The sequence below is a fragment of the Pempheris klunzingeri genome, chromosome 12, assembly GCF_042242105.1.
Source record: "Pempheris klunzingeri isolate RE-2024b chromosome 12, fPemKlu1.hap1, whole genome shotgun sequence".
Taxonomy (NCBI): domain Eukaryota; kingdom Metazoa; phylum Chordata; class Actinopteri; order Acropomatiformes; family Pempheridae; genus Pempheris; species Pempheris klunzingeri.
Window position 1 is genome coordinate 7,558,665 of NC_092023.1, and position 25,357 is coordinate 7,584,021.

Sequence of the window (25,357 nt, forward strand, 5' to 3'; positions counted from 1 at the left end):
CCCTCTGCCTAAGCGCACACACTCTCACAAGTTTTTTTTTTTTCCTACCTCACAGGCTCAGCTCCATAACAAACTAATTTAACATGCATCAACAACGATCACTCGCTTTGTTTGAGTCACCTTTAACAAACAGAGATGTGACATATGAGAAAGGAGACTTGGTCATAAAATGTAATTCCAGCCATGTCCTCCATAGCGCTCTGACAACCAGCAGGCAGACAGACAGCGTGCTTTAAATTAGCAACACATTCTTCCTTGGGAGTTCACTGGGCGAGAAGCCTCAGATATGTGACTGCCTGTGTGGCTGAAACAGAGAGGAATCCTTCCCCTAAGCTCACACTGCACTTGTACGGGGTGCCTCGCATTGATCAAGAGGTGCTGCCCCCTATTGGCCCAGTGATGGGATAGCCTGTGGATGACAAACTGAATCTCACCATGTGACATTTTTGTTCACTTGTGTGTACTGTCACACAACAAGCATATTATGCATTCAGACACGAATGTGCTTTGTGGCTGCCTGTCACTCAAACATGTATAGATTCAGGCTCAAAGGTGCATAAACATGCTCACAAATAGCCGCGTCTTTCACACACAGCATCACCCCCCACACATACAGACACACACGAACAGAACAGCACACACACACACACACACATACACAGACTCTCTCTCTTTCTCTCACTCACACACACACGTTCCTTAGCTCAGTTCTACCATTATAGAGCCCCAGACAATATAGGAGACTCAGCATAGAGCCTGCAGCGCCTGCCTCATTTGCATGCCAAGTGGCTGTAATGCTGTTAGGGTTTATGCAATAAAGACAAGTGAATCCAGACTGCTGGGCCTAAGAGGAAGAAAGAGAGGGAGAAAAGAAGGAAGGGGGAAAAGGAGAGGAGGAAAGGAGAAAGAGAAGGAGAGAGTATGAGAGAGAGAGAGAGGTTGAGAGTGAGAGAGAGGCATAGGGAGAGAGGCAAAGAGAGGGAGAGAGAGTCAAAGGGAACAGATGGCCCAGGGAGAGGTAAAAGGTATAATCCCATCAGCTGCACTATCAACCGACCATCTGGACATCCCACAGCACAATTACAACACATTTCAGCAGGCAGAACAAAGGACGGCTTCACGGGGCCACATCAGACCTGTTTGAGTGTCACAATACTAGAGCTGGGACCTCCTCTGCTCAGATCTTGGATCAGTTTTGACGTCCTCTACGGCTAACCCTAAACAGAGAGGAAAAAGATTAGGATGGATCACAGATCGGCCGCCTGGGGTCATTTCGCAGCGAAGTTGATCTTGAAATGAATTCAAGCACACAAGCAGTATGGGTAGGGGAACAATTCAGCTCCAAAAAAGCAAACAAAACAAGCTATGACATGTGAATTCAAACTGAGTGAATTTCCTCTACTGTAGGCCAAAGTTTGCAAAGACTTAGTGATGAAACACTCAGAGAGGCAGGCCGGCTCTTTGCATCCTCATCCGTCCACTCCTCATGATGCCTATCATCTGCTGAGGGGGCATTGTGCGTGTCTGTCATCAGATCGCCTGCGCTGACTGTGTAATCCACTTCGCCACGGTCCCCATTCAGCACATGCTCCCCTCTCTGTCTGTGCATTGAGACATATGCAAATTTTTAGGCAGAAGGGTGGACGGCTTAGGGCCTCAGTCGCTGCCTCTCCATGGGTCCTTCTGTGTGTGGGAGGGGGCACTGGGATTTCCGAGGCTGTGCGTCTGTGTTTGTGTGTGTGCGCGTGGGTGCGCGATTGTGTATGCCTGTCGTAGGTTCCAGGCTGCAGCTGCCCCCCAACAGTCACCGTCACCATCCGGCCCTCCTCTTGCCTCCTCCTTCTTCCCACCCCCCCCTCCCCCCCTTCTCTCATCCCCAAAGTCAATTTGTTTACAGTAATTTTGAAGGGTGAATTATTTGCCGTAATCGTCCGCACTGATGAAGGTCAGGCCCTTAGAGGGGGCCCAGCATGCCCATAGAGGGTTGGTCCTCTTTCAGACGCTCCGCTTCGCAATTAAGGAAAGCAAATGTCACTCCTCTAGGCCTCACAAATGAAAATCTGTACGAGGTGATTAGCATGAAGTCAACAGCGCCTGTTAAAGTCAGATTCCCTGTAGTACCAATGTGTGTGTGTGCACTTTATGGGCAGGGAGAGAGAGCAAACATGACCTGAACAGACCCAACAGCAAGGCAAACAAAGGGAGATGTCTTGTCTGAGGTGATCCATACAACAATGGCTGACTGTGATTTACTTACTGGATGGAAAGGATAATAGAGGTTTAGAAGTGAGCTTGTGAAGAAAAAAGGAACTTTCTGAAATAGTTGCTCACATTTTGAGGAGTAAGAAAGCATGCGCAGTTCATGGTGTATTAAAAGATATTGATGGAAATAGATTAAATTTGATATTGCTATTTTATGGCTAGCTGTCATGCTATTTCTGTTGTAAACACGGTGTTGTGCTGAACACCATATTAAGGTAATGCATCAAATGACAGTGAATGTGAGGCACCAGATCACTCAAATTAGATTATAATAACAACCCAGACTGTTGATGAATGGCAGAGCTACGTTGCAGAAGTCATGCAAGATGAAAAGCATTGTAATAAACAATATGAAATGGATTGAATCGATCACAAAAAGAAAAAAAAAAAACTCTTTCTGAATAATTCATGAGTGCATTTCACGTTATGAAACCTGAAACTACACTCAGTGTGTCTGCACTGTACTGCATATGCAGAACAAAGGTAATGAAATAACATGAACCAGCAAAGCTTTAGCTTGTCATTTCCACTTTAACAGCCTGTATTCTTGACTCATTTAAGATGTGTTCAACTTTGAAATTTTACTGTACATGTGGCTGCATGCTTAATCAATTCTGATAGCTACATTTGCCCTGACACATAATTTGCTCCATCAAATCATTTTCCTGGCGAGCCCGGCGTTTAGCCTTTGTGAAGTGGACCATTTGAAGGGTCTGCTTAACTACACCACTCCAGCGCGCTGATAAATGATTTTGATTCTCATGCCTTAAAGGACAAATCCATCATTTTTTTTTTCCAGCGGCAATTTCCATGATATGTCTTTGTGAGAGAGACATGGAGGGCTGAACGTGGAGGTGATTCAGTAATGTGTCTTTGTGGAAAGAGACATGAGCCCGAATGTTGAAGCTTAGGTGCTGAATTTGCTCTTCTCTTTGTCTTGGATAAGCAGCCACCCCGTGCATCAAGGCTATCAGCCCCAGTGAGGGATGGACCACTGGAGGAGCCACTGTCATCATCATAGGGGACAACTTCTTTGATGGCCTACAAGTTGTGTTCGGCACCATGCTCGTATGGAGTGAGGTATGATCTCTTCAGTTTAATTGTTAGAAATTCAGCTAGTTTTAGCACGTAGTTTTAACAAACTTTTCAGCCGTTTAACAGTATTAACAGTAGACACTCTCTAGTTTGTTTGTTTTTTAATTACAGGGGGCTCATTATTCCTTTTCTTTCCCTGTGTAATCTAGCTGATAACTCCCCACGCCATCCGCGTCCAGACTCCACCTCGGCACATCCCCGGTGTCGTGGAAGTCACGCTGTCCTACAAGTCCAAGCAGTTCTGCAAAGGTGCTCCTGGGAGATTTGTCTATACTGGTGAGCCAAAACCTTCTCTTTCTAAAGGCTTCTCCTGTGCTGCAAACCCCCCCCCCCCCGCTTTCCTCCCTCTGTCTGGATGGAGCCCTCAGCCCCAAGTCCAGGCACTAATAATGAACTAACCAGGGCCCTGCCTGCTGAATGTTAAAATCTTTGAGATCTGCACTGCTAGCGAAAAGGTGTTTCATGGAGGGGCACCTACCAGTGCAACTCGATCCCCCTCTGACCTGCCATCATGCGAGGGTACTGCCAAGCTCTGTTAAACTCAAGCTGTCAGGATAACTCATTCTGCCAATTCTCTTTATCTGCCCTGTTGTGAGACTGATAATGCTTTCTGCTAATTTGCTGATTTTGTAAGGCAAAATGTGGTTTCATTTTTAATGAATCAGATGAGAAAAGCAATATCCAGGTTGAGCGCATGAGTGTGTCTGAACTTGTACTCGTGTGTTTCGCTGTGAATTCACCGGAGAGAAAGTGTGCAAAGAGACTAGAGACATGTGTATGTGAGAGAAAAGGGTGTGTGTGTCACACTATAAGTAAGGGATCTGATTATCTTGGCTAACAGAAGGAAGTGGTGGTCTTATCTGTCATCATTGGTGAGGAGACAGAGGTTGCGAGGGTCAGAGCCTGTCTGACCTGGAAGCCTCTGTCTGTTCTTACTCTGATGGGCAGAATGAAACGGGGGCGCGTCAAAGCACTCTCACTTCCCCCAGCACCCCCAGGCCTTCAACACAGCCCTGGCCTTGAGGAAAGCAGAATTGCAAAGTGGGGGCTGGACGCCCCCTCCGAAACCCCCATCCAGACCCCTCCATCCTGGGGCAGCTGTTTCTCATCAAGTCCCCCCTCTCTCGCTCCCCAAACCACCACCACTACCACCCCCAGCCATCCGTCCCCTTCTCCTCCAACCGTGCAGTCTGGCCCAGCTCTCCTGCATTTAACCTCCCTAGTAGAAGCGGAGCAGAGGCCAACAAGGCACCAGGATAATGAAACAGGAGTGTAGTGTGGCTGCGTAAGTGTATGTGTGTCTGTTTGTGTGAGTGTGAGAGCGAGCGAGCGAGCGGGCGAGCGAGAGGGAGAAAATGTGTGTGCGCCAGTGTGTGTCTGTGTGTACATGTGTTACTGCACAGCCCTGAGAAGGTGTATAAGTTAAGACATTAATGGCTTCTATAGCACCCTGGTGAAAGTGCCAGGTCCCTTAAGAACAGACCCCATTAGTCACAGAGGCTAAGCGGATTGGGATGATTACCATCAGGTTTTACTGGGGAAACGTGTCCCCTTCTCTCTATCTTTGTTGATTCCCCCCCCCCCGCCTCCATTCTTCTTCTCTGTCTTCCCTGGGTTCCTACTCACTTCCAGTTAGTATAAAGATACAATTACCCCTGGAGGCAACGGTGGTACAATTGATTAGTGTGCTGAATTAAAAGAGAAAGTCACCAATAGACAGGTCCGGCTCCTCTGCTCTGCTATTCCCTGTGAGGCTCACCCTGATTGTACGAGGGTTGACGGTTGAGAGAATGAAACCGTTAAAGAGAGCAGAATGCATAACGCCAGAATTAGGTATCACTGACTCCATATGTACAGTAATTGCTAGGCGAAAGGATGTTAGCTACTTCTCTCAGACATTAAAAAGGGAATGAGCTGATGCATTGAGTGCAAGAGAGTGCATCTTGTATTTAAGAGTGGAACGGCTCATTTCAAACCAGAGCTTTTCTTTCTGTGTTACAGCACTCGAAAAAAAAATGGCACTACACTAGGAAATAGCTTTTGAAATGACCTGGAGTTACAATAGCAAATTACATGATCTGAAAAGGGCTTGTAGTGACACAGTGCTGTCTAAAAGGCACAGAATGTCCTGGTGTCATTTTGGAGAGCAACATGTGCATATCAAAGGTCTAGCTATCAAAGCATATGGCTTCAAGCGTGACTTGAGAGCATGGCTTGAGAGGAGTGCCTTTTTAGACATTTTTTTTTTTCATGTTGACTCTTCTTGCACCACCACCCTAATTGTGGAGATTTAACTCGCTCAATTTAAGAAATTATCACAAATTACCAAGAGTCAACACAGAGGAGACTGCAGCCAATTCGAACAGCAGAGGGACACGTCCTCACTCGGGTTAGTACCCTGGAACAGCTCCAAAACTCACAATCCATTCTCAGAAAGAGAGCACCCTGTAGTGTATGTCAAATAATCCTGTTGGCATTGACTATTGAATGTTTAAAACACTAATGAGACGAACAGACATACTATATAAAACTTTAGTAGGCTGTAGTTTACTGACTGCTTCAAGGAGCGTACATCTATACTTTAATTGGCACATTTTTAAAGGAATGACACGTTGGCTTTTCTTGCTATTTTACAGTTTGTGCCTTCTAACAAAATGTTGTCCCTTGGAGCTTGCTAGCTTGTCCTCTGTCTAATCCATGTATTGGTTATCCATTGGTCCAACTGTCAGCAAGGTTGTAGAAAATCAAAAGGAGAAAGTCCTGGCTGTACCTGAGGTCAATACTTTATTATACTTTCCACTTTATTAAGCACTACAAACAGTACATGCTGGTTTGATCAGATATTTCTTGAACAAAAAGTCTCCATTTTCAGCCTCATTTGCAGCATGTTAACCTTTTTACTGCATACTTACAGTACTGTATGAAAGAGTGAATCATAAATAAAAACTTTGACCGTACAATTTATCCAATTTAAGCTCCTAATTGCATCAGAGCTTTTGGTTTTCTATCTTGGCCAAGTTTCCATGAGAGCTCCCCTCCAGGGGCAACGATGCAGGCCCTTGGTAATATCGTTCTGCAAGCAGTCCTAACACACTCAGCCACTATTTATCCTAATCAGTGACATCCACATAACCAGGATTGCTTAAAATGAACCCCTTCCGCGCCCCAGAAAACGCACATTTACCGGGACCCCATTTGTCATGGGTAAATTGAGGGTCAGTAAACTTCGCCTGTATCCTCCAGTGGGGATCCAGGACATGCATCATAACGTTAGGAGAGAATGATTGGCGAAGGCGAGCTGTCACACATTTGTCAGGGGGAAGGGAACATTATTTGCTAATTTCCCAAGCTGGGCACTGACAGGGTGCTTCGTCTTCAGACCTTTGGTGACCAGCATGGCTTCTCAGCTATTAGTACAAGTCAAGTGTTTTTTCTTTTTTTTCTTTTTTTCCCCTCACTGTAAAGCGGCAGTAATAAGAGCCATTCGTTCGACCTCACAAGATCGCAGCACACTGGGTGAAGGATTTTGGATGGAGTGGATGCCCCATACAGTGAGCTGCTCTTGCCAGGCCTTAGTTGAGGCCAGACAGCCTTGAGGGCTGATGGATCACAAACTTTCCTCGTCAAGGTGACGCTATCGACTTCACTGCACCAAAATCTGACAAAATGGGTATGAGGCAGTCATTCATCAACATAAGGACAAAGGGGTCATGTGCGCTTCACTCAATACTGGTGGAGATCAAGAAATGTCAGGTCTGTAAGGGATGAAAAAGGAAGGTCCTGGTGCAGAAGTGAGGTCTCTTTTTAGTTAAGCCCCAACCACAATTTCGTCCTCTGTGAACGTTGAAAACAACTCTTAATTTCTGAGTCTTTACGTGTATTTACAATATATGTCTACCCAAGCTGAACTGGCATCCTTTTATTGCAGCTAAGATATAAATAGTGATATCTAGATCTCAAATTCCAAAATTAAACTCACTTCCTGTTCCACTCCTAGAAAGAGGAACATAATGTTATGTAGGCTTGGACCCTCCTCTCCCAAAAAAAAAAAAAAATTAAGTAAACAAACGCAGACATCTTTATCGGGGCACATCAGATAGGGTCCTGTGCTGTTCAGCTTGTGAATCGGGCCTAGCCTTACGTCTCCTCTCCACCCTGCCGTCACTTTGAAGTCCCAGACTCAGAAGCTGATCAGATGGAGAGCTTCCTTTTCATTTCCTGTACTGCAGGGCTGGGTTTGGCACTCCGTTGGTTGCTGGTCAGCGATGGGGTGTGGCCTACAGCAAAGATATGCTATAATCAAGGCATTCAAGGAAGTATGTAAACAGATCAGCTTTAGGCGGGGGGGGGGGCTTGTAAACACACAACAAAATCTTTATATAAGCATTGTATACGTAAAATTCCTCAATCTTTAATTGGAGACCATTTTCAATTTGCTGATTTAAAAAAAAACAAAAAAGTTTTCACTTTGCAGTATGAACCACTGCAAGTACGGATGAAATAGGCATTTATAAATGTCATCGCCACAGTCAAGTGGGTTGTAACCAGTTGGCACAACAGTTTTAGCATGTGTCAAAGCATGTTATCCACTAGCCATGTCCCCATACCTGCCTGTCTCATTACAACTCTGGTATTTAGCACTAGCTCCACAGGAGTGGAGCAGACTCTCGTTGCCAAGTTAGATGGGGCCTGGTTTGAAGGCCTTGTGAGCTTGTGCGGAGCGCGACAAGGTTCCACGGAGGAAGGTCCTTGTGTCCAATTAGAGGGCTGACGTGACACGTGCTCGCACTCCCCCACTGTCAGGCAGCTTGTCAGGTAGGCTTTGAGAAGCACACTGTGGCATTATTCCACAGCGTGTTATCAGCAAGTGACCTGTGAAATCCAGCTCCAGGAAATTGATTGAAATAAGCACTTGCAGTTGAGCATGTATTTTCCCCCCATTACATCGCTCTGTGAAACATATTGTGGGTATCTTTCAAGAGAAAAATGAAAGTATGGGTATGTGTTTTCTCTCCCAGTAAGGATAGAATTCATTGATTTAATTTTAATTGGACCTACTTTTTGTCCTACAGTATCGTTAGAGGTCTGTTTTGTAATGGCTCTTAAAATGGATTGTCCTTACTAAGTCACAGCATCAGTCCTCTGCCACAGGAAAGATAGACGGAGAAGGCAGAGAGGGGGGCTCTTGATAGACGAGAATCTTTCCCCTCCTCCTTCTCCTCCTCCTCCTCCTCCTCCTCCTCCTTTCTCTTCCTCCTCTTCTTGCCCCATTTTCAGTATGATCCACACCCAACGGGCTTTAAAAGAACTCCACCACCGCCCCCCCCCCCTCTCCTTCCACTGCCGCATTTTGATTGAAATTCATCGGCAAGTTTATTGAGAAATGAATGAGGGAGGCAGCACGGTATTGACTTTGAGAGGAAAACACAACTCATCTTGAATGAGGGGGAAAACGCAGCCGTAATTTAGCCGTCATCGATCTGTGCCCCGTCCATGTATTGATCTTCATTTTACAATATTAATTTGCGCTTGCAATCAGCTGTGAAGGGAACCCATTTGATTTCTGTTGGCCGGTAATGTGTGAAAGTCCACTGACGTCCTTAGAGAAGTGGCACACATACTTTAGATGTCATCTAAGAGGATTGAACAGGTGTCTTTGGCCCTTTCTAATAATACAACCAATATGAAAGGAGTCAGAAATTATGGATGTGCAATCTGTAACATTGCTCCCTTTTAACCGTGTTAATTACATTTTATCTGTTGCAGGAGCAATATCTGCTGGAGACTGTAACTGTCTAGGTTTTTTCATCTGTATTGGCTCAAAGTTCATGAAATTTCAATGAACATTGATCTGTCTCCATTGATTTATCCTAACTGCAGATCTTTGAAATTTTAATTTCCTGTTCATCTTGAGACTGCTGGAGATGGAATCACTCAGTGATAACTGGCTGCAGTGGATGGAGATGATATGGTCAGTGTTAAAACAGATGAGGTTTGCTTTGCGTGGGTTTGCTGTGAACATTCCAATTTGACTTGGTTTGGTTTTTTTTTTTAAGGTGGTCTCTACAACTGCATGCGTGTTTTCTGTTCTCTCAACACTGGAACATATCTGTACTGCAGGGCAGCAGCATGACCTCTGAATATCTTACCTCCTTTGTATGCACAGCATTCAATTTTAACTCCTTACAGTAACACTGAGAAAATATTCGCTTTTTCTCTGTCTCCAGTAGAGTCTGCTGAACATCAGTGAGACGAGGTCATTATGTGTGTTGATGCTGTTCTGAACTGCATCCATCTAACAGAGTGCAGGTGCCTAGAAGGCTTCAGTTAGACTGTTTGACAAGTCACAAATGCAATAACACTTGAATGAACTTCTGCCTGTGCTGTTTATCTGTCTTCCCCTTTCCAACTCCCACTCCACCTCTAATTTGTGTTAAGGGGAAAGAAAAAAATAACTGCTCAATGGTGTAGGAGGAGTGGAGATAAGCTCGAAGCAGTTAAGTATAATTAGCGAAAGTAATAGCTGGCAAATGGCAACAAGGCTAGGTTTTTATCTCCTGGAAAGATAGAGTTATCGTAATAAGCTGTAATGGCTGGCAGGAATGCTAGTACTCTGTGCAAGCTTCCATTCAGGCTCATAGACTTAACAAGGAACAATTTCCCTTAAATTTACTGCTTTGCTCAAACATTTCCCTATGTTTATACCCCGATACTGTAAGTCAATACATCTGTTCAATCCACTTCCATATAGTCCGAGGGCACACAGTGGTGTATTGCCATGTAAGCACTTCTGGCTGCCAACGTCGGCCATGTTACACTGTTCCTTTAGAGCGGTTACTCGTGTCCTATTTCTAGAGAACATGGAGAAGGAGCAGCAGACCACACTCAGATGCCATGTACACGCCATCCATTCTACATTTTAAGTAAAGTGGTTAGCTGAGCTGGCTAAAGGGGCTCTCAGAGAAAATGTGTTAGTAGCATGAAAGGGAGGGCAGATTAAGGCATCAGATCAAAATAAGATTGGGAAGTGCACATTCCGGGCCGAGGAATTCCACTGAAGCCCTGCCATGAACGCTTGTGCGCATGCGTGATATTCAAAATTGGAAATGATATGGCCACAGCTGCACACCGAGTCATGCATTCCAGTTCTTCATGTTCTGAAACATGATCATTCACTCTCTTGAGTGCAAAAATTAACAAAATATTCATAAAAATGTTCCCCCAAATTTCCACGAATGAAGGAGCAAGTCTTTGTCAAGAACTCATCTACTGTGTTCCTTTTACTCAAATATGGCAACAATTCCATTAGTTATCTGCTGTTAAATTTGAATCATATTTGCTCACTTTGTTGTCTTATTGCTTTTGTTAAAATCTAATCATTTCTGAAATTAAACCGTGGAAACAAATCTATGAACAATTATATCTTTGTATATGTACCACAGGCAGGGAAAAAGATATAAGCATTGTAATTGAACAAAGCATGCAACCTGTCTAAATCTAAACAGAAAATGAGAGAAAATGAAAATTCTATTAGTCCATAATGTTCCCTCGCCCCCCTCCCATGTGCTCTTCATCTCCCCTGCAAAGTATTCAAATGCAAGCCCTGCCTTACCTCCCCGTGTCTCTTTTTCTCTAATTATCCATGAGGTCAGTAAGCAAAATGGGGAAGAAGCCAGGAGATCAATACAAATTATCCCTGAGCAAACCAGTGCTGACAGTTTGAATTGCAGCATATGTTTACCCAAAATCAGGCAATTTATCTTAATATCAGGCGAGTAATGCAGCAGGGGTGAGAGGTCACACAATCTCTCCACCTCATAATTACCCGCCTCTAAAACAGGAAAGTGGTATTGATTGGCCGCGAGCCGGGAAGCGGGCGTGACTGGAACGTGCCAGTGACCCCCCCAACCCACCCCGATCATACCCCCCCCCAGTTCCCCCACCTTCCTCGGTCCCTCCTCCCCTCGGCTAGACTCCCCACCCAGTGCAGGATTTATGGGATGTGTGTGGAGGGTTTCATGTTTCCTTGCCGCGACTGAGAATCCTTACAGGAGGGGTAAGGGGGGGGGGACACATGCTCCTTCCACAAATCCCCCCAATCCCCCCCCCCCCCCCCCCCCCCCCCCCCCCCTCTCCCAACATATTGTGTTGGAAGGACAAGAGGGCCAAACTAATTTTGGCATGCATGGAGTCATGCAAGGGCATCACATCAGATCTAGATTTGGTTGTTATATCTTTAGAAGAGAGTATAGTTTACGACAGAGTGTGAAGGTAGAACATAATGATGTGCCAAGGATTAAATAAAAGACATAGTGTTAAGAGGTGGGAGTAAAAAGGGGGAGAAAGGCTGCTGTCAATGTGTGTGGTGTAAGAAAAAGTAGGAAGAGCAGTCCCGATGACTCTTGTAAAAGCTCAGCAGATGAAAGAAAATCTTTGCTTGGAAGAAAAAATGTGCAGAGCAATGCGATGAACACACACATAACACATTTATTGTCCAGATTGAATATAAGTGCTCAGTATATATCATCAGCGGCTCTTACAGGATTATTGACATTGTCTATATCTGTCTGCACGAGTGTACATGGTATGACTACAAAACTGTCAACTCATCAACTGACAGCACCGTTTAGCGCTAATGCAAGTCTCCATCAGCTGTCAGAAGCATTTGCATGAAATCAATAGCAGATGGCGGTCTGTGTCACCAATTTCATTACGCTGGGGTTGTTACAAAGATCATCTCCATGATAGATGAGATAGCGACATGTCGACATGTGGAGATCATGCCTGACGCTAGGACTTCAACTGCGGGAACATAGAGCCATGTGTTCAATCTAGAGTGAGACAAATTTAGATGTATTTTTTATTCTGTTTGACACATTCAAGTCCTCCATATGTAGGCATTTAATACTGGATACAAACTGCGAATCAAATTCAGTTTAAACCAATCCTAAAGGGTACAGGATACTCTACCCTCCAAATCACATTCATCATAATTCTTAGGTTTGCATTACAGTAGGGCATCATTATCATTGGAAAGGCACATCAAACAGAACACCTCTCCCAACCTAGGTCTCGTCCTGTACTGTACGTCTCTCCGGCTGTGTTCCCAGCATGCCTGGCGGGTTGTGTAGGCCCCAGCTGAGGCAGAGGACAGGAGAGCGTGATGTATCACCCTGAGAGAGCCCACTGACAGCCTCTGATGATGGATGGCCTGATTATGGAGTGCTTTTTACACATACACAATTTACATCACACTGAGCAGCGGGGTCTGGCAGGGCTGCCGTGCACATACACTCTCTCAGCCGGGCACGTGCACTCACACACACACACACACACACACATATGCATGCCGGTGTGTGTACACATATACACATGTACGGGACTGCCAGAGTGCATAGATAAGAAAGGGGGTGGAAATAACAAAAGAAAGGGGGCAAATTCCTTGCTACAGCCTTGTCATGTAAGATCAATACAGCAGATCAATCCTTTATTAAGGAGAAGATGACGTTCCCCCACATTCTGAAGCAGACCTTTGTCGTTTCGGGACGCATGATGACATGTCAAATCAGATTTCCAGCAGTGTATGTTGTTATGGCGTGAGGTTTATTCAGGTGTGCCTGGCCAGTAGGGCTGAAAACCACTGTATTTGCAAGCTAGATCCTCGCTATCGATTAGCACCCTGCATTGTCCATGCTTGAACACATAATTGCTCCATTTGATCACGGTCGAGCTGGCAATTACTGTATTCAGGTTTAGGCAGAAGTGGTGCATGTGTTAGTACATGACTACTGTACGTATGCGTGAGTAGGTACAGTGTGTGTGTGTGGCGTAGGCTGTGTGTGAGCATGCTCGCATGTGTATTTAGATGAGAGGGAACAAAAGAAAGAGTGAGAAACATTAACGTTCGTTTTCCTGCTGTGACTCCCTGGCTTGTGCTTCAGTGGCCCTGCCTGCCTCTGTGTGCGTGTGTGTGTGTGTTGGGGGGGGGGCGCGTTTGCTTGCTTTCACATTCTCTGGTGTTCAGCAGGTTCAGCGAGCTGTGCGGTGTTAATGCTGAAATTACATGCTGAGTAATGAGTGATGGGCCAAATTACAGGCTGAACAATGAATAGAGGCAGGCAGCTCTTATTAGTCTCCATAGAAAGCCATTGATTTATGAAGCGCCTTGCTCGGCGGAGTTACTCTCCTGAAAATGATATCTACATTGAGAAGTGATGTTCTCTATTAAGTCGTTCCTTCCCCTTTACACTGCTCTCCTCCTCCCCCCCCCCCCCCCTCTCTCCTCTGCCCTCCCTCCCTCCCTCGCCTTGTCCTGCCTATGAGTGTACACATGATTGTTTAGAATCAGGCGGAGCTGTAAGGAAGCCTTCAATTACCCATTAGGACTGTCAGACATAAAACGCCCTGCTCTCACCAAAGTCTGGGTTATGATTCATTTACTTTGTGCCTCTGATTCATCGCCCAATATGCCTCATGCCCCAGATTACTATTTGAGGGGTGGGAGAGATTAATGGCTCCATGGGATCTGCTGCCGTATTTCATGGGCCCAGTGTTGCAGTACAGTTGGTGCAGAAGGGTGAAATGACAGCAACTTACACTAGATCAATGTGTGGACAGCCTTTCACAGATTATTAAAGCTCTGTTAGATTAAAAGACCCCCGCTATGTAGTTTGCTGTAGTCAATATTCTCAAGCAGATAAAAAGGGGGAGGGACCCTCTGAAGGATTCTCAGACTGATGTAGGTCATCACGGCTGTTAATGGAATAACACTTGGTGACACAAGTGTCAGAGGAGCCCGTGTCATTTCCATCGCTCGCCCCCCCAGAGCCGGTGATGTTTCATAAAACATCGTCTCACCCCTGAGGTTTCTTTGAAATTAGGCATTCTGAAATGACTTTTGTACTGTAAATTCCAACAGATTTCTCAATTAGTTTCTTCCTGTCTCTGGCAAAATTAGCCCTGAAATGATTCTAATTTTCTTCTCCCCGTTCTCTCTTCTTTCTTTCTTTCTTTCTTTCTTTCAGCCCTGAATGAGCCAACCATCGACTATGGTTTCCAGAGGCTGCAGAAGGTCATCCCCAGACACCCCGGCGATCCTGAGAGGTTACCAAAGGTCAGTACAGTCTCCGCAGCACAGAAAAAGACACAGAACAGCAACGAGACAGAGCTGCCTGGCTTATAGTGCCTCAATACTCTGAATGTGACAAATAAACAAAACAACATTACCATCAAGGCAGAGCACTGTGACCCCAAACCGTGACAGCTTTGCTTCACATATGTGGCTTACCCTCTAACCAGCGTGGTAATGGTATTGGTTTTGTGTGTGGAGAGAGGCGTAAACTCTCTGTGTGGTAAAATAGCTCAATCAGGCGTTTTCCTCTCCAGTAGTCTGTGGAGATGGTAATCTGGTCAGAAACGACGTCTGCACCCTCATTACCCCACTCATGTTTTCCTTTCATTTTCTGCAGCTCGATTTGGTTTAATCTTTTGTTTACAGAACCCTGTGCCGTAAACCCCCTAGTCTTACTGCAGCTAATAGACAAAGACTGCATGTTATTATGCTTTGGCTTTCTTATTGTTTTCTTTTGAACCTGGTTGAAGAAGTTGAAAGCCACATCAGTTGTAGACTCACTGGTGTGGCACATGAATAGGTTGCCATATTGAAAGACCTGAGCATGAAAACTCAGGTATTCACGTTTCTTTTTTTTCCTCCCCTGCAGACACTCTTTGATTCTTTTACTCTTTTCTTTCCCTTTGATTCTCTTACTTTTCCCGTTTCCTATTGATAAACTCTATCAGTGTGTTTTCACTAATTGCCACCCTGCCACTAACATTTTTGATGACTGACGCTCCAGATGTGTCAAGTGTAATAATATGACTGATTAGTACATTGAAAACCCTTTGGCATGTAGTAAAGTGGAGGCCACCTCAGAGCTTTAATAATACTGTAAAACCTTTAAAGACCTTATCTATTAAATCCCAGCATGCAACACAGCAATATCATTAACGTCCAACGGACAATTTAATAAAGAACAGACTGTGTGGTAGCTATAGACGTTTGACCAAGGCAATGTGGAGAAATGGAACATCACAGCTAGTCCCTGGTTCAGTATATGAAGTGTTTCAATTAGACTCAGTCCCTGTGGAGACAGGAAACAACACCCAGACATGAAATGTTACTCTCATTTCAACTGTAAACGCAGACCAAAAGGTAAAGTACACTTACCTTTAATATCCACATGGCTTTCTCTATCTCTGCAGGCGTCAATGGTCGATCTCGCCACACTGTTTCAATTTTATAAAGTCACACTGTCTTTGTGAAATCCCCGTCTTTTGAACAAAGAGAGCAACAATGTTAAACACAGCTTTATTACAGAGGAACCTTACTTCTTTCCTTGAATACAAAGCGTTGTTGGTTGTGAGACAGATTTTGACACTGAACCCAAGATTAGTTTCCTGGGTTGGCATATACTTAATATAGCACGGTCTCCCAGCCTTTGCATGAAACAATCACAGAGTGAGATGAAACCCTGCACTTCCAATAAACAACATAAATATTTGATTTGCTCTCTAATGGACCCAAATATGGGGTTCAGGGGGCATGTAAATGATCCCACCGAGTGATTCGTCATTGTTAAGCTTGCCATCTGAGGGTCAGCTCTCGGGGTCAAAAGCACATTCCCAATAAAACAGCCCGCGGCGTGCTGAGGCTGGCATGTACATTTGGAATGAGAACAGAAACAGCATATAGAGAACAGCCATTACAGGGTGCAGGTGAGGTAGGGAGACTCTATAAAAAGAAGATAAAGCTGGAGGACGCGCGGTGTGCATTAGCAGAAAGGCAAATCGACACCAAGCCCACTCACCGCCTCTACCCCCCCCTCCCATGACTTCACCCTCCAGTTGATAATATTACTGCGCTATATTGATTTCCACCAGCCTTCTCCCTGGGACCAGTAAGACACGTGGTAATTGTAAGGAGACAGAAAGCCAATATGGGAGTGCTCATGGATAGCAAGGGATGCACGCTAATATTGTTGCTACACAGAGAAAAAAAGGGGGGAAGCTGCCTCTGATTGAAGTTTACCTCGTAATTCTAAGACAACATCGTAGATGACAGTCTGACCCTGTGGGAGGAGTGGAGATATAAAAATTCAATGCAAAGTCCAGGGTGAATATGAAAGTAATAAGTGTGAGCAGTCAAGTGATGAGAAAGGAGATTGGTTTGCGGGCATCGCGTTAAGTGAAGAGAGACTTTGGAATTCACCCTCCTTTTTAAGATCTTGTTATAAAACAATTTTCTATTCATAATATAAAAAAGACAATTTATAATACCATTTTGTGCCCTCTGGCAGTAATGGACAAATAGACTGGATATCACATTATATCACACTCAATTTCTCTCTTCTGTAACAAATTAGATTCATTATGAAATTAAAAGTGGAAACTCAATATTGTTTTATTATTAAGCTGATTGCTTTGGATTCTTTTCTTTTCTCCCAAAATGAGCATAAGCCCATTCTTTTCCAATTCTTTGTGTAATCCACAAGGAGAAAATATTACAAATGTGTTCATGTCAAGCAATTACCCATGTATTTAAATGAATCTCTCTTCCTGTGCTCTTTGAAGTACCTTCATCTAATGGCCCTATGCTTCTAAATGCATTCATTACCTCAGGCTAGAGCTAACAGAGTAATTGCCTTACAGTTTTATAATGGCATTAGCACTCCAAGCTACATAACCTAGGCCCTCTTTTATTAACTGTGATAATATAAATACAACATCCATGTTAATCTAGTGCTTGAAAAATCACATTCAGGCTGTTGCAGACCACATCTCCTCGTTGTTAGATATTTTTTATAACACATCATTTGTTATGGCTTCCTCTCATTTTTTCCCCGGCAATAACGAGAAACAGCTTCTAAATCTTAGGTGATCTGTCATCTGAGCAGCCCCATTTAAACAGTTGTTGAACACAAGACCTTTATGCAAAGCAAGGCAAACAATAGCAGAAATCTGTCACGCATTTGTCACAGAACAACAGAAATCATTTGAGGCCTTTAATTGTTTCAATTTAACATGGCGTGTTCTGATATGTCTCCATGACAAGAAAGCCAATTACACTTATGCTGGAGAAGTATTGAGATTTACATGGAAATGCCCTCAGAACACTATTCCGTGTTAATCGTATTCACAGCGTGAGCTGATACGCATGAAAGCGTCTCGTCAGAAGAAAACAAACTTCTTCCTTGATTGGGTGCAGCACTTCTCATCATCCTCGGATATGACTAGGTTGCCACTTAAACATAGCCTTGCGAGTCAGCTTGGTTAGTTAAGACACCACGCAGTAAACGACAGATTAAGGATGAGAGGCAATATCGTTTTCTCTCCTCCTTTTTCCAAGCTGTCCTTATGTCACTGCTGCAAAGTACCATATGGACAAGGAGGGAGAGGACGTTTTACAGAGAATGAAACATGGCTTGTGAACGCGACAGTCTTAATTGCTTTAATTGTTGTTTAAAATTGAGAGCCATGTAGGAGATCTTGAAATATGATAGAATAGATTATTGGTAATTATTAACTGCAGACAAAAAGAAAGAAAACCACTTTATCTCACTCAGCGAGAGAGAGAGAAATCTGTTCTGCGTGATGAGAACACATCAAGACAGCTGGTCCTCTCATTTAGTCTACCTGCCTCACGACAACCATAATTCTTTATTTGTATGCAAACTAGATGCATGCAACGTTGAGCATACACACCAATTTCAGAGGTAAATGCCCATTCTAAGAGCCACCCATCCGGTAACTTGGGGTGGATTAAGCGATATGTTTCTATAAGAGAGCATGGCATACGCTGGAAGTGGCTTCTACAGTGATTCATCTTGATAAATCAAGGACTGTGGTAGATATGCTCCTCTGGATGAAAGGGCCCATACACACACTCCGTACACACTACATACGCTGCGCCTTGGAAATGCAGGCCAAGTCTTGGAGGCCGCTGTTTGAAGGCGCGAAGGCTGTGTTTACATTCATTTACGGCAGCTGCCGTCTTAATCCCACACTGCTATTGCCAAGTGATGGAACACTTCAGACAAATTACCGAGGCCCGCAAAAGAAAACACAATGAATGTGGGAAGAAAACAAGCACCATCTGAGATGTTTCTGGTGACAGATTTGCATTGCTTTTAACCAGGGTTCTAACAGCACAGTCGACAAATCTCTGCTCTACAGCAGGTGACAACAAGCGAGCATTTTAAAAACACACGCAACAGCCACGTCTGCAACTCGCCTTTGTCAGATTAAATGCACTCTAAAAGGAGAAGAGGGTTTTCATAGAGCATATTGCCTTCTGTATTATAGAAAACAAAGAGAGCAGCCTGGTTGCTTGAGAGGGATTTAATTGTAAGTGCTGAATTCAAAGAGCAGATAAAGACACACAAACGGGCCAAACCCCACCTTGCTGAAAGCCCGAAACAGAGTGGGGGGAACAGGATCTGGGGCCAACTCATTTTCAGTGTTAAGAGCCAAAGCAACACAGCTAATCCGCATTGTCAAGCGGGGGCAAGCATGCAGACATGGATAAGACCACATCCTGAGCATCCGTGTCCCCAAGGCACAAGCACCCAGCTCTTGCTGGATGGGAAGTCATTTGTGAAGTCCTTTGCAACAGCCAGTCAAAGAGGTTAATTGAAAAATTCCTTAATGTCATTACAACAGAACTAGATTAACCCAGAGCTAATTCACTTTATTGTTCTGAAGAGAGGGGACTCAGCGCTGAACTCCAGAGCAAACGTGAAGCCCAGAATCAGGGGTGAGGTGTTGTTTTTAAAGGACTATGCCAGTTTAATTAAGATAGGGAACATTATTCACTGCTCTGCATGGTTGGAAGGAGCAAAGTGGTAGTGCTGTATAAATGCAGCACTGGTGCCTCTTAAATCAGGGTGGCTTTTATTTAGCGGGTTGAATATGTAAACATTTCTAAAGCTCTTCGCGACCGTGCTGTGTACTGCTGTTTAGGATGTTGTCTGTTACTGTGCGGACCACTGGGGTCTCAAACATAATCTGTTTGGTTCTTGGCATTTACGCTGCCTGTTTTCTTCATCAGGAGGTGTTACTGAAGAGGGCGGCTGATCTCGTTGAAGCCCTGTATGGAATGCCCCACAACAATCAGGTCTGTATCCACACAGCTGCTTCAGCGCTCTTAAACCTTAGAAACCATTGAATATTTACTGATAGTATCACCAAAGGGTATTTTCACCACTATATCTGGAACAATGTAGGCTACATGCGTTAACCATATAGCCATGAACCATGCATCAAAGTGAAAGCACAGCTATGAAAAAAAAACAAAAATAACTAAACCTCTGCCTTCTCTGCGCTTCTCAGGAGATCATTCTGAAGAGGGCAGCTGACATCGCCGAGGCCCTGTACAGCGTTCCCCGCAACCACAACCAGATCCCCTCTCTCGCTAACACTGCCTCCCACGGCATGATGGGAGTCAACTCCTTCAGCAGCCAGCTAGCAGTCAATGTGTCTGAGTCACAAGGGAATGACCAAGGTATGCGATTTAGGATATGGCTCCATAACTCAGAGGTTCTCAAAAGTGGGGTCCAGGGACCCTCTGGGGGGCCTTGAGGGGATTCCAAGGGGTTCGCAGGAAAATGAGAAATAGTCAGATTTCGCTCTTTTGCACTCATTAAAATGAGAGAATGATTAGAAATTATGTTTTTGAACACTGGGCTCGCTGCCCCCGTCCTCACCTACAATATAGTAAGCAGTTAAAGGGTCTAATTAAGTGCCAAATTCTTTTCTTATTAAACTGGCATCTGCAACATGTGCTGATATGAAAACGCTTGATTTCAGCAGTAAATTTCCATTGTCGTTTACTGCAATCTGTGAACATTTCCCTGCTAAATAGAAGGAAAGGAATGAATGAATTTCCCCCCCCCATCTCCCACCCATGTTTTTCAGTGGGCTACAGCCGGAACACCAGCAGTGTGTCCCCCCGGGGCTACATCTCCAGCAGCACCCCGCAGCAGTCGAGCTACAACACCGTCAGCAACAGCATGAATGGCTACGGCAATGCCGGTATGAACCTGGGAGTGCCAAGCTCCCCTGGGTTCCTCAACGGATCCTCTGCCAACTCCCCATATGGAAGTGAGTAGCTTGCCACTATCGCACGCTGTAGTAGCACTAAGCTGCTGCTGATTTAATTCCAGCTCCCACATTCATTTTCACTTCTATGAATCACATCTGACAGGGTTATAACGTTATTGATGGTGATAATATATTACTATTCATTCACAGGGGCTTGTTTAGGTTTAGCACTTCGGAGAACACACGTGTAGCTCAGAGTAGACGAAATATTCATTTTTATGTGTATTTCACCATATGCCACCTGTATTTGTTCAACCGGACAAGATGTTGATGGTAGAGGCCTGTGAGTAGTGATCGTGTATCCCCCCTGGCTGTAATACTATCCTCGCCTTACCTTAACTGCCCTCTCCCTCTCGAGCACTACTCACAGCACGTTCTCACTCTCTCCCTCCCTCCTTCCTCTTCCCTCCCTATCGTCTCCGCAGTTAAACAAAAGAGCGCCTTCGCCCCTGTGGTCCGACCCCAGGCCTCCCCACCCCCCTCCTGCACCAGCGCCAACGGCAACGGACTGCAAGGTGAGCCCCCCTCACCCCCTCATCCCTTCCCTACGGACTACTGGTCAGATACCGCTGCTCAGGCCTCTGTCCGGTTTGGTGAGGGATTAATCATTACAAATATATGCATTTTGACAGGCCAATTTACACCTTTCAGTTCACACTCAAACACTCACACAGAGATCTTTACACACACTGTACAGGACTGCATGCGCCGGCTCACGACTGTGCAAGTGTACACGCAAACATACATCCTCGTTGCCCTTTTATACAAATGATCCTCTCTGATGTCGCAGGAAAAGACCTTCCCAGAATTGTTTTAGTAATTATGTTTATTAGGTTTTGTGCGTGTGTCATGACCAACATGATTGCTTTGAAAACAAGCTTAGCCGTAGTGTGTGCCCCAAGATTAATAACATTGGGCTTAATGAAGTGGGAAATTAAAGTTCATCTTGCTACACGTTCATACTTATTAATACATGTTGTGCAGAAATTAATGAGCAATGCTTTGCCATCATCTGCGCTGGCAAACTTAAAAGCATTTCAACCATGACTCTACAAATATACTCAGTGCAATATAATAATATATCATCCCAGCACTTCACTAGTCGCCTAATTGTTAAAACGTGTGAAAATACTGAATATATAAACTCTCAGACTGAGGTACAGTTGCTAATGATATCCTAAGCAGATGGTCTTGGTAAAGTAACGGAAGCTACCTTTGATCTTGCCTAATCTCTGTTAGATAATGACGCGGAGGCGCGACTTGGGGAATGAGGAAATGTAGGACTAATGTGCTGTACTGTTGGAGAGTCAAGGATAAAGAGATGAAGGGAGGAAAGGAAGCGATAGAAGGAATCTGAGGGGAGTCTGAGGAGTGTCTAGTACTGTAGCATTGTGGCATTGTGGGAAGTGACCGTGTTGTTGCTCTGCCGTCACCACGGCCGCGTCTCCTGGGAGTCTGGGCCACTGTTTGCCATTACCCCAACGCCAGGAGAAATATCACACATAGCAAGACTGGCATGCTGGGGGCTGAAATGTCAGAGCAGGAGGGAGGTTTTCAAACTCTCCCTGTTAGGAGGACGTGCAGCAGCAGGCTGGCGGACACGGCAAACACTCACAGGCACATACGCAAACAGGCACATTAGGGCATACATTCACGCACTTGTGCAGTGTCAGATGGCTGGAGTCACACACACACACACACACACACACACACAAACACACACATATATACACATAAGCACCGGCACATAGACACATGCATGCAAACTAAACTGCAAGATTTTTAATAAATTGTCATTTTTATATCCATAGACCTGTTTTAGCCTAATAAACTAATCTCCTTTCTCCCCGTCTGTTTTTTTCCAGCCATGTCCGGCCTGGTTGTCCCACCAATGTAAATGCACTTTCATCATCTCAAGCACCAGTCTACACACTACCACTTCACAGGACACCCCCTCAGCACACAGCAAGACGCTGGTGTAATGTATAGTCAAACGCTTGTTCTGTTTTTAAAGATGAAGAAGAAAAAAAAGAAAAGAAAGAAATGATTTTTTTTTTTTTTCTTTTAAATGACTTTCACAACCTGCAGAAAAAAAGGATTTCATGAGGAACAATATTTTTTTCTTCTGTGGGATTTTTTTTGTTTGTTTATTTTTCTCCCCCCCCCCCCCCATTTTATCACCCTTGAAGAGGACACAGGATGATGAAGGGTTTATTTTGTATACCTTGTCGGGTTGTGCTTCGGCCTTGGATATGTCCAATCAACCACACATTCAATACTGGAAGGGACTCTGTGGACTCACCATCTGGTTGTAAAGTAAATACACTGATGTACAGTACATTTGCCAATGAACTTCAGAAATTGTTTTTCTGTTTCAACTCTCTTTTAATAGATTCACAACAGTTGTGTGTCTTTATAATGTGACTTTTTGTATTTTTATGTGTGAGAAAAATACACAGGGGCCAAGACAGTTTGAATTTCAACTGGAAAATATATGAGATATATAATGTAGAAAATCGATCATAAAAGTACAACAAATACGAGTAAAAGGGGAGGGGCTGGGTGGGTAAGGTTGTATCATGTTTCATTCCTGCATTTTAACTTAAATTTTGTAATTTATTGTAGCTAGAAATCATCTTCAAAAGTAAAAAAAAATCCTCTTTGATTCAACAAGCACACTGACGTGTACAAAACACTGCTCTGTTGATGAATATGATGTACTTCCATGTCTAGAGCTTCCTTTTAAGCAAGTGTGTTTTGCCATGTTTTTCAACTTTTTTGCTAGCACTGTATATTAATGCATTCCTAGGCTACTGTGAAGTCTGTTTCTTGTTGATGAGGAGCAGTCTCCCCCTTCTAGCTCCAACTCCCTTATGTGTTTTATATGTGGTTAAAAATTGTAGACTATTGTGATATTGCCAAACTTGTGCTAAATATTTATACATCTGTCTTTTTCATGTTCTTTTAGATCAACAAAAAAACATTTAAAAAACAAAATTAAAATCCATTGAGAATGTAGGAGTATAGTAGATCATTGTCATATTTCTGTTCAAATACACACTTGCGCTCACTGAGGGAAATTTTGTAACATATCAACTATAAATAATGTATTTATCTCTGAAATTTTGTATATTGCTTTTCATTATGTATGTATTAATCGTCATGCCCTTAATATAGTGATGCAGCACAGATAATTCAGCCAAGAACTGTTGCCTTCATTTGTTTTCTTTTTGTATTTGATGAAATGCAATGTGCAAATATTTCATGTGTATCTTCAAAATTTGTGTTACTCCGTCAAGACTCTCTGTCCATTTTTTAAAGGGGAAGTCAAACTTCATTGTTTATTTTTATATTGATTTTAAATTATCTATACAGACCATTTTGGAGAAAACTTTGTTGGTTGTATTGTCAAATAAATTGTTTGTGACCCATATGATAGTTGTTAAGATCCAATAGAGACTAATGTGCATGAGGGACAACCTTGGAGATAAAAAAAACACTCCATTTGTGGTTGTATTTTTTTCTGTTTTGTAGAATGTATAGAAGTCATTTTTACTCACCACTTATGACTCTGCCACATAGCTTACATGTGTTTACAGGGAAGAAAATTTAAAAATGTCAACATTTGGAATGGAAACAGAAATGAATAAGTGATGTTTTATTAAAATTTTCAGTAAAAACACAATAGCTCCTCAACTGTGGACTTCTTCAGGTTTAAGTACAGTTTGGCTGGCAGACAAACTGACAATCAGAACAAAAAGAAAAAGACAGTAAAAACTTCTGAGAACAAACCTGTGATTCGTCTGTAAGTTGTAGTGTTTAGACTTTGCCATAGAGATAACTGTTTGAAACCTGTGGAAAAGTGTAACATCCATAAAAGATGAAAACTGCTCTTTACTCATATTCTTTCAGCAAAGCACTCTGACATTGTGACATATTCCTACTGGTCTTTGTATCAGCGTATCCTGCATCTGTGGTGCTTCAAAGGTTCATTGTAGTCATTCATAAACAGTGCAAGCTTTTTATTCAAACCACCCCAAATGGGGCTCATTCAAATCCCTCATTTCATTGCATTAAGCCACCTAGTTAATAAAGAATCAATACATTGAAAGAGCAAGGTTATCCTTTGTCTATAAGGGCTGGTATCGTTTTGAACCTCTTATAGTTTGAGGGCTGAAAGGGGGGCCACTGTGAAATCTATACTCATCAAGTGGGTCAAACAGAAGGATAGAAGTGTTTGAGGGAAGAATAGTGTTTCTCCTTAAAAACAAGTGAGCATCTTATCTGGCATCCTGAGTGTTCGCGGAGAGCAGGTCACAAAATGTCAATTTCTCATCAAGGCAACATTGTCCGAGGCCACCTCTCCCTTTAATGCACAATTAAACGACAGCAACCTGAGTGGCAATCAGCATATCGCAGCTTATTATGTCAACCGGCATGCACGGATCTTGCGTCGCGGGAGATAGTCCAGGAGCTGCTGATAGCGCAAAGGACAGATACACTCAAAAGAGCGGTTTAATTTTCAGCTGCGATCGCCTTGTGCTTCAAATCATTCCCTCGATAATCCAATGTGTCTGATAACAATAGCCACACATCTGCTTCCTGACAGTGCATTATCTGTTTCAGATAGACGCGCACGTGGTTTGGATCTCTCGCCTTACTTACTGCTGTCTCTATTATTCATTGACAAAATGCAGCACAAACTGTATTAGTCTTAACTGCCCGATGAATTAAAACCAAGAATCGCAGAAACATAATCAACTTAGCAAAAGGAGACAGAAGAAAAATTCTGTAAAGGGTAAAGGAACAATCGGAAAACGACAAGTTTGCTCAGTTGTTGCCA

At 43.7% G+C, this 25,357-nt stretch overlaps 1 protein-coding gene across 3 annotated transcripts in view; it reads left to right on the top strand.

Moving 5' to 3' along the window:
• The window catches only part of LOC139210556 (transcription factor COE3), a 65,624-nt gene extending 43,080 nt beyond the window's left edge, over nt 1–22,544 (top strand). The window contains exons 9-17 of one of the 3 annotated variants that reach the window (XM_070840601.1): nt 914–919; nt 3,212–3,342; nt 3,507–3,633; nt 14,382–14,470; nt 19,463–19,528; nt 19,744–19,915; nt 20,329–20,518; nt 20,806–21,029; nt 22,380–22,544. In XM_070840601.1, coding sequence (XP_070696702.1) covers nt 914–919; nt 3,212–3,342; nt 3,507–3,633; nt 14,382–14,470; nt 19,463–19,528; nt 19,744–19,915; nt 20,329–20,518; nt 20,806–21,029; nt 22,380–22,411 — 1,037 coding nt within the window. In that variant the 3' untranslated portion in view covers nt 22,412–22,544. The remainder of the gene's footprint in view (nt 1–913; nt 920–3,211; nt 3,343–3,506; nt 3,634–14,381; nt 14,471–19,462; nt 19,529–19,743; nt 19,916–20,328; nt 20,519–20,805; nt 21,030–22,379) is intronic. The other 2 variants (XM_070840599.1, XM_070840602.1) reach the window with 2 other exon arrangements.
• Nucleotides 22,545–25,357: the final 2,813 nt, after the last annotated feature.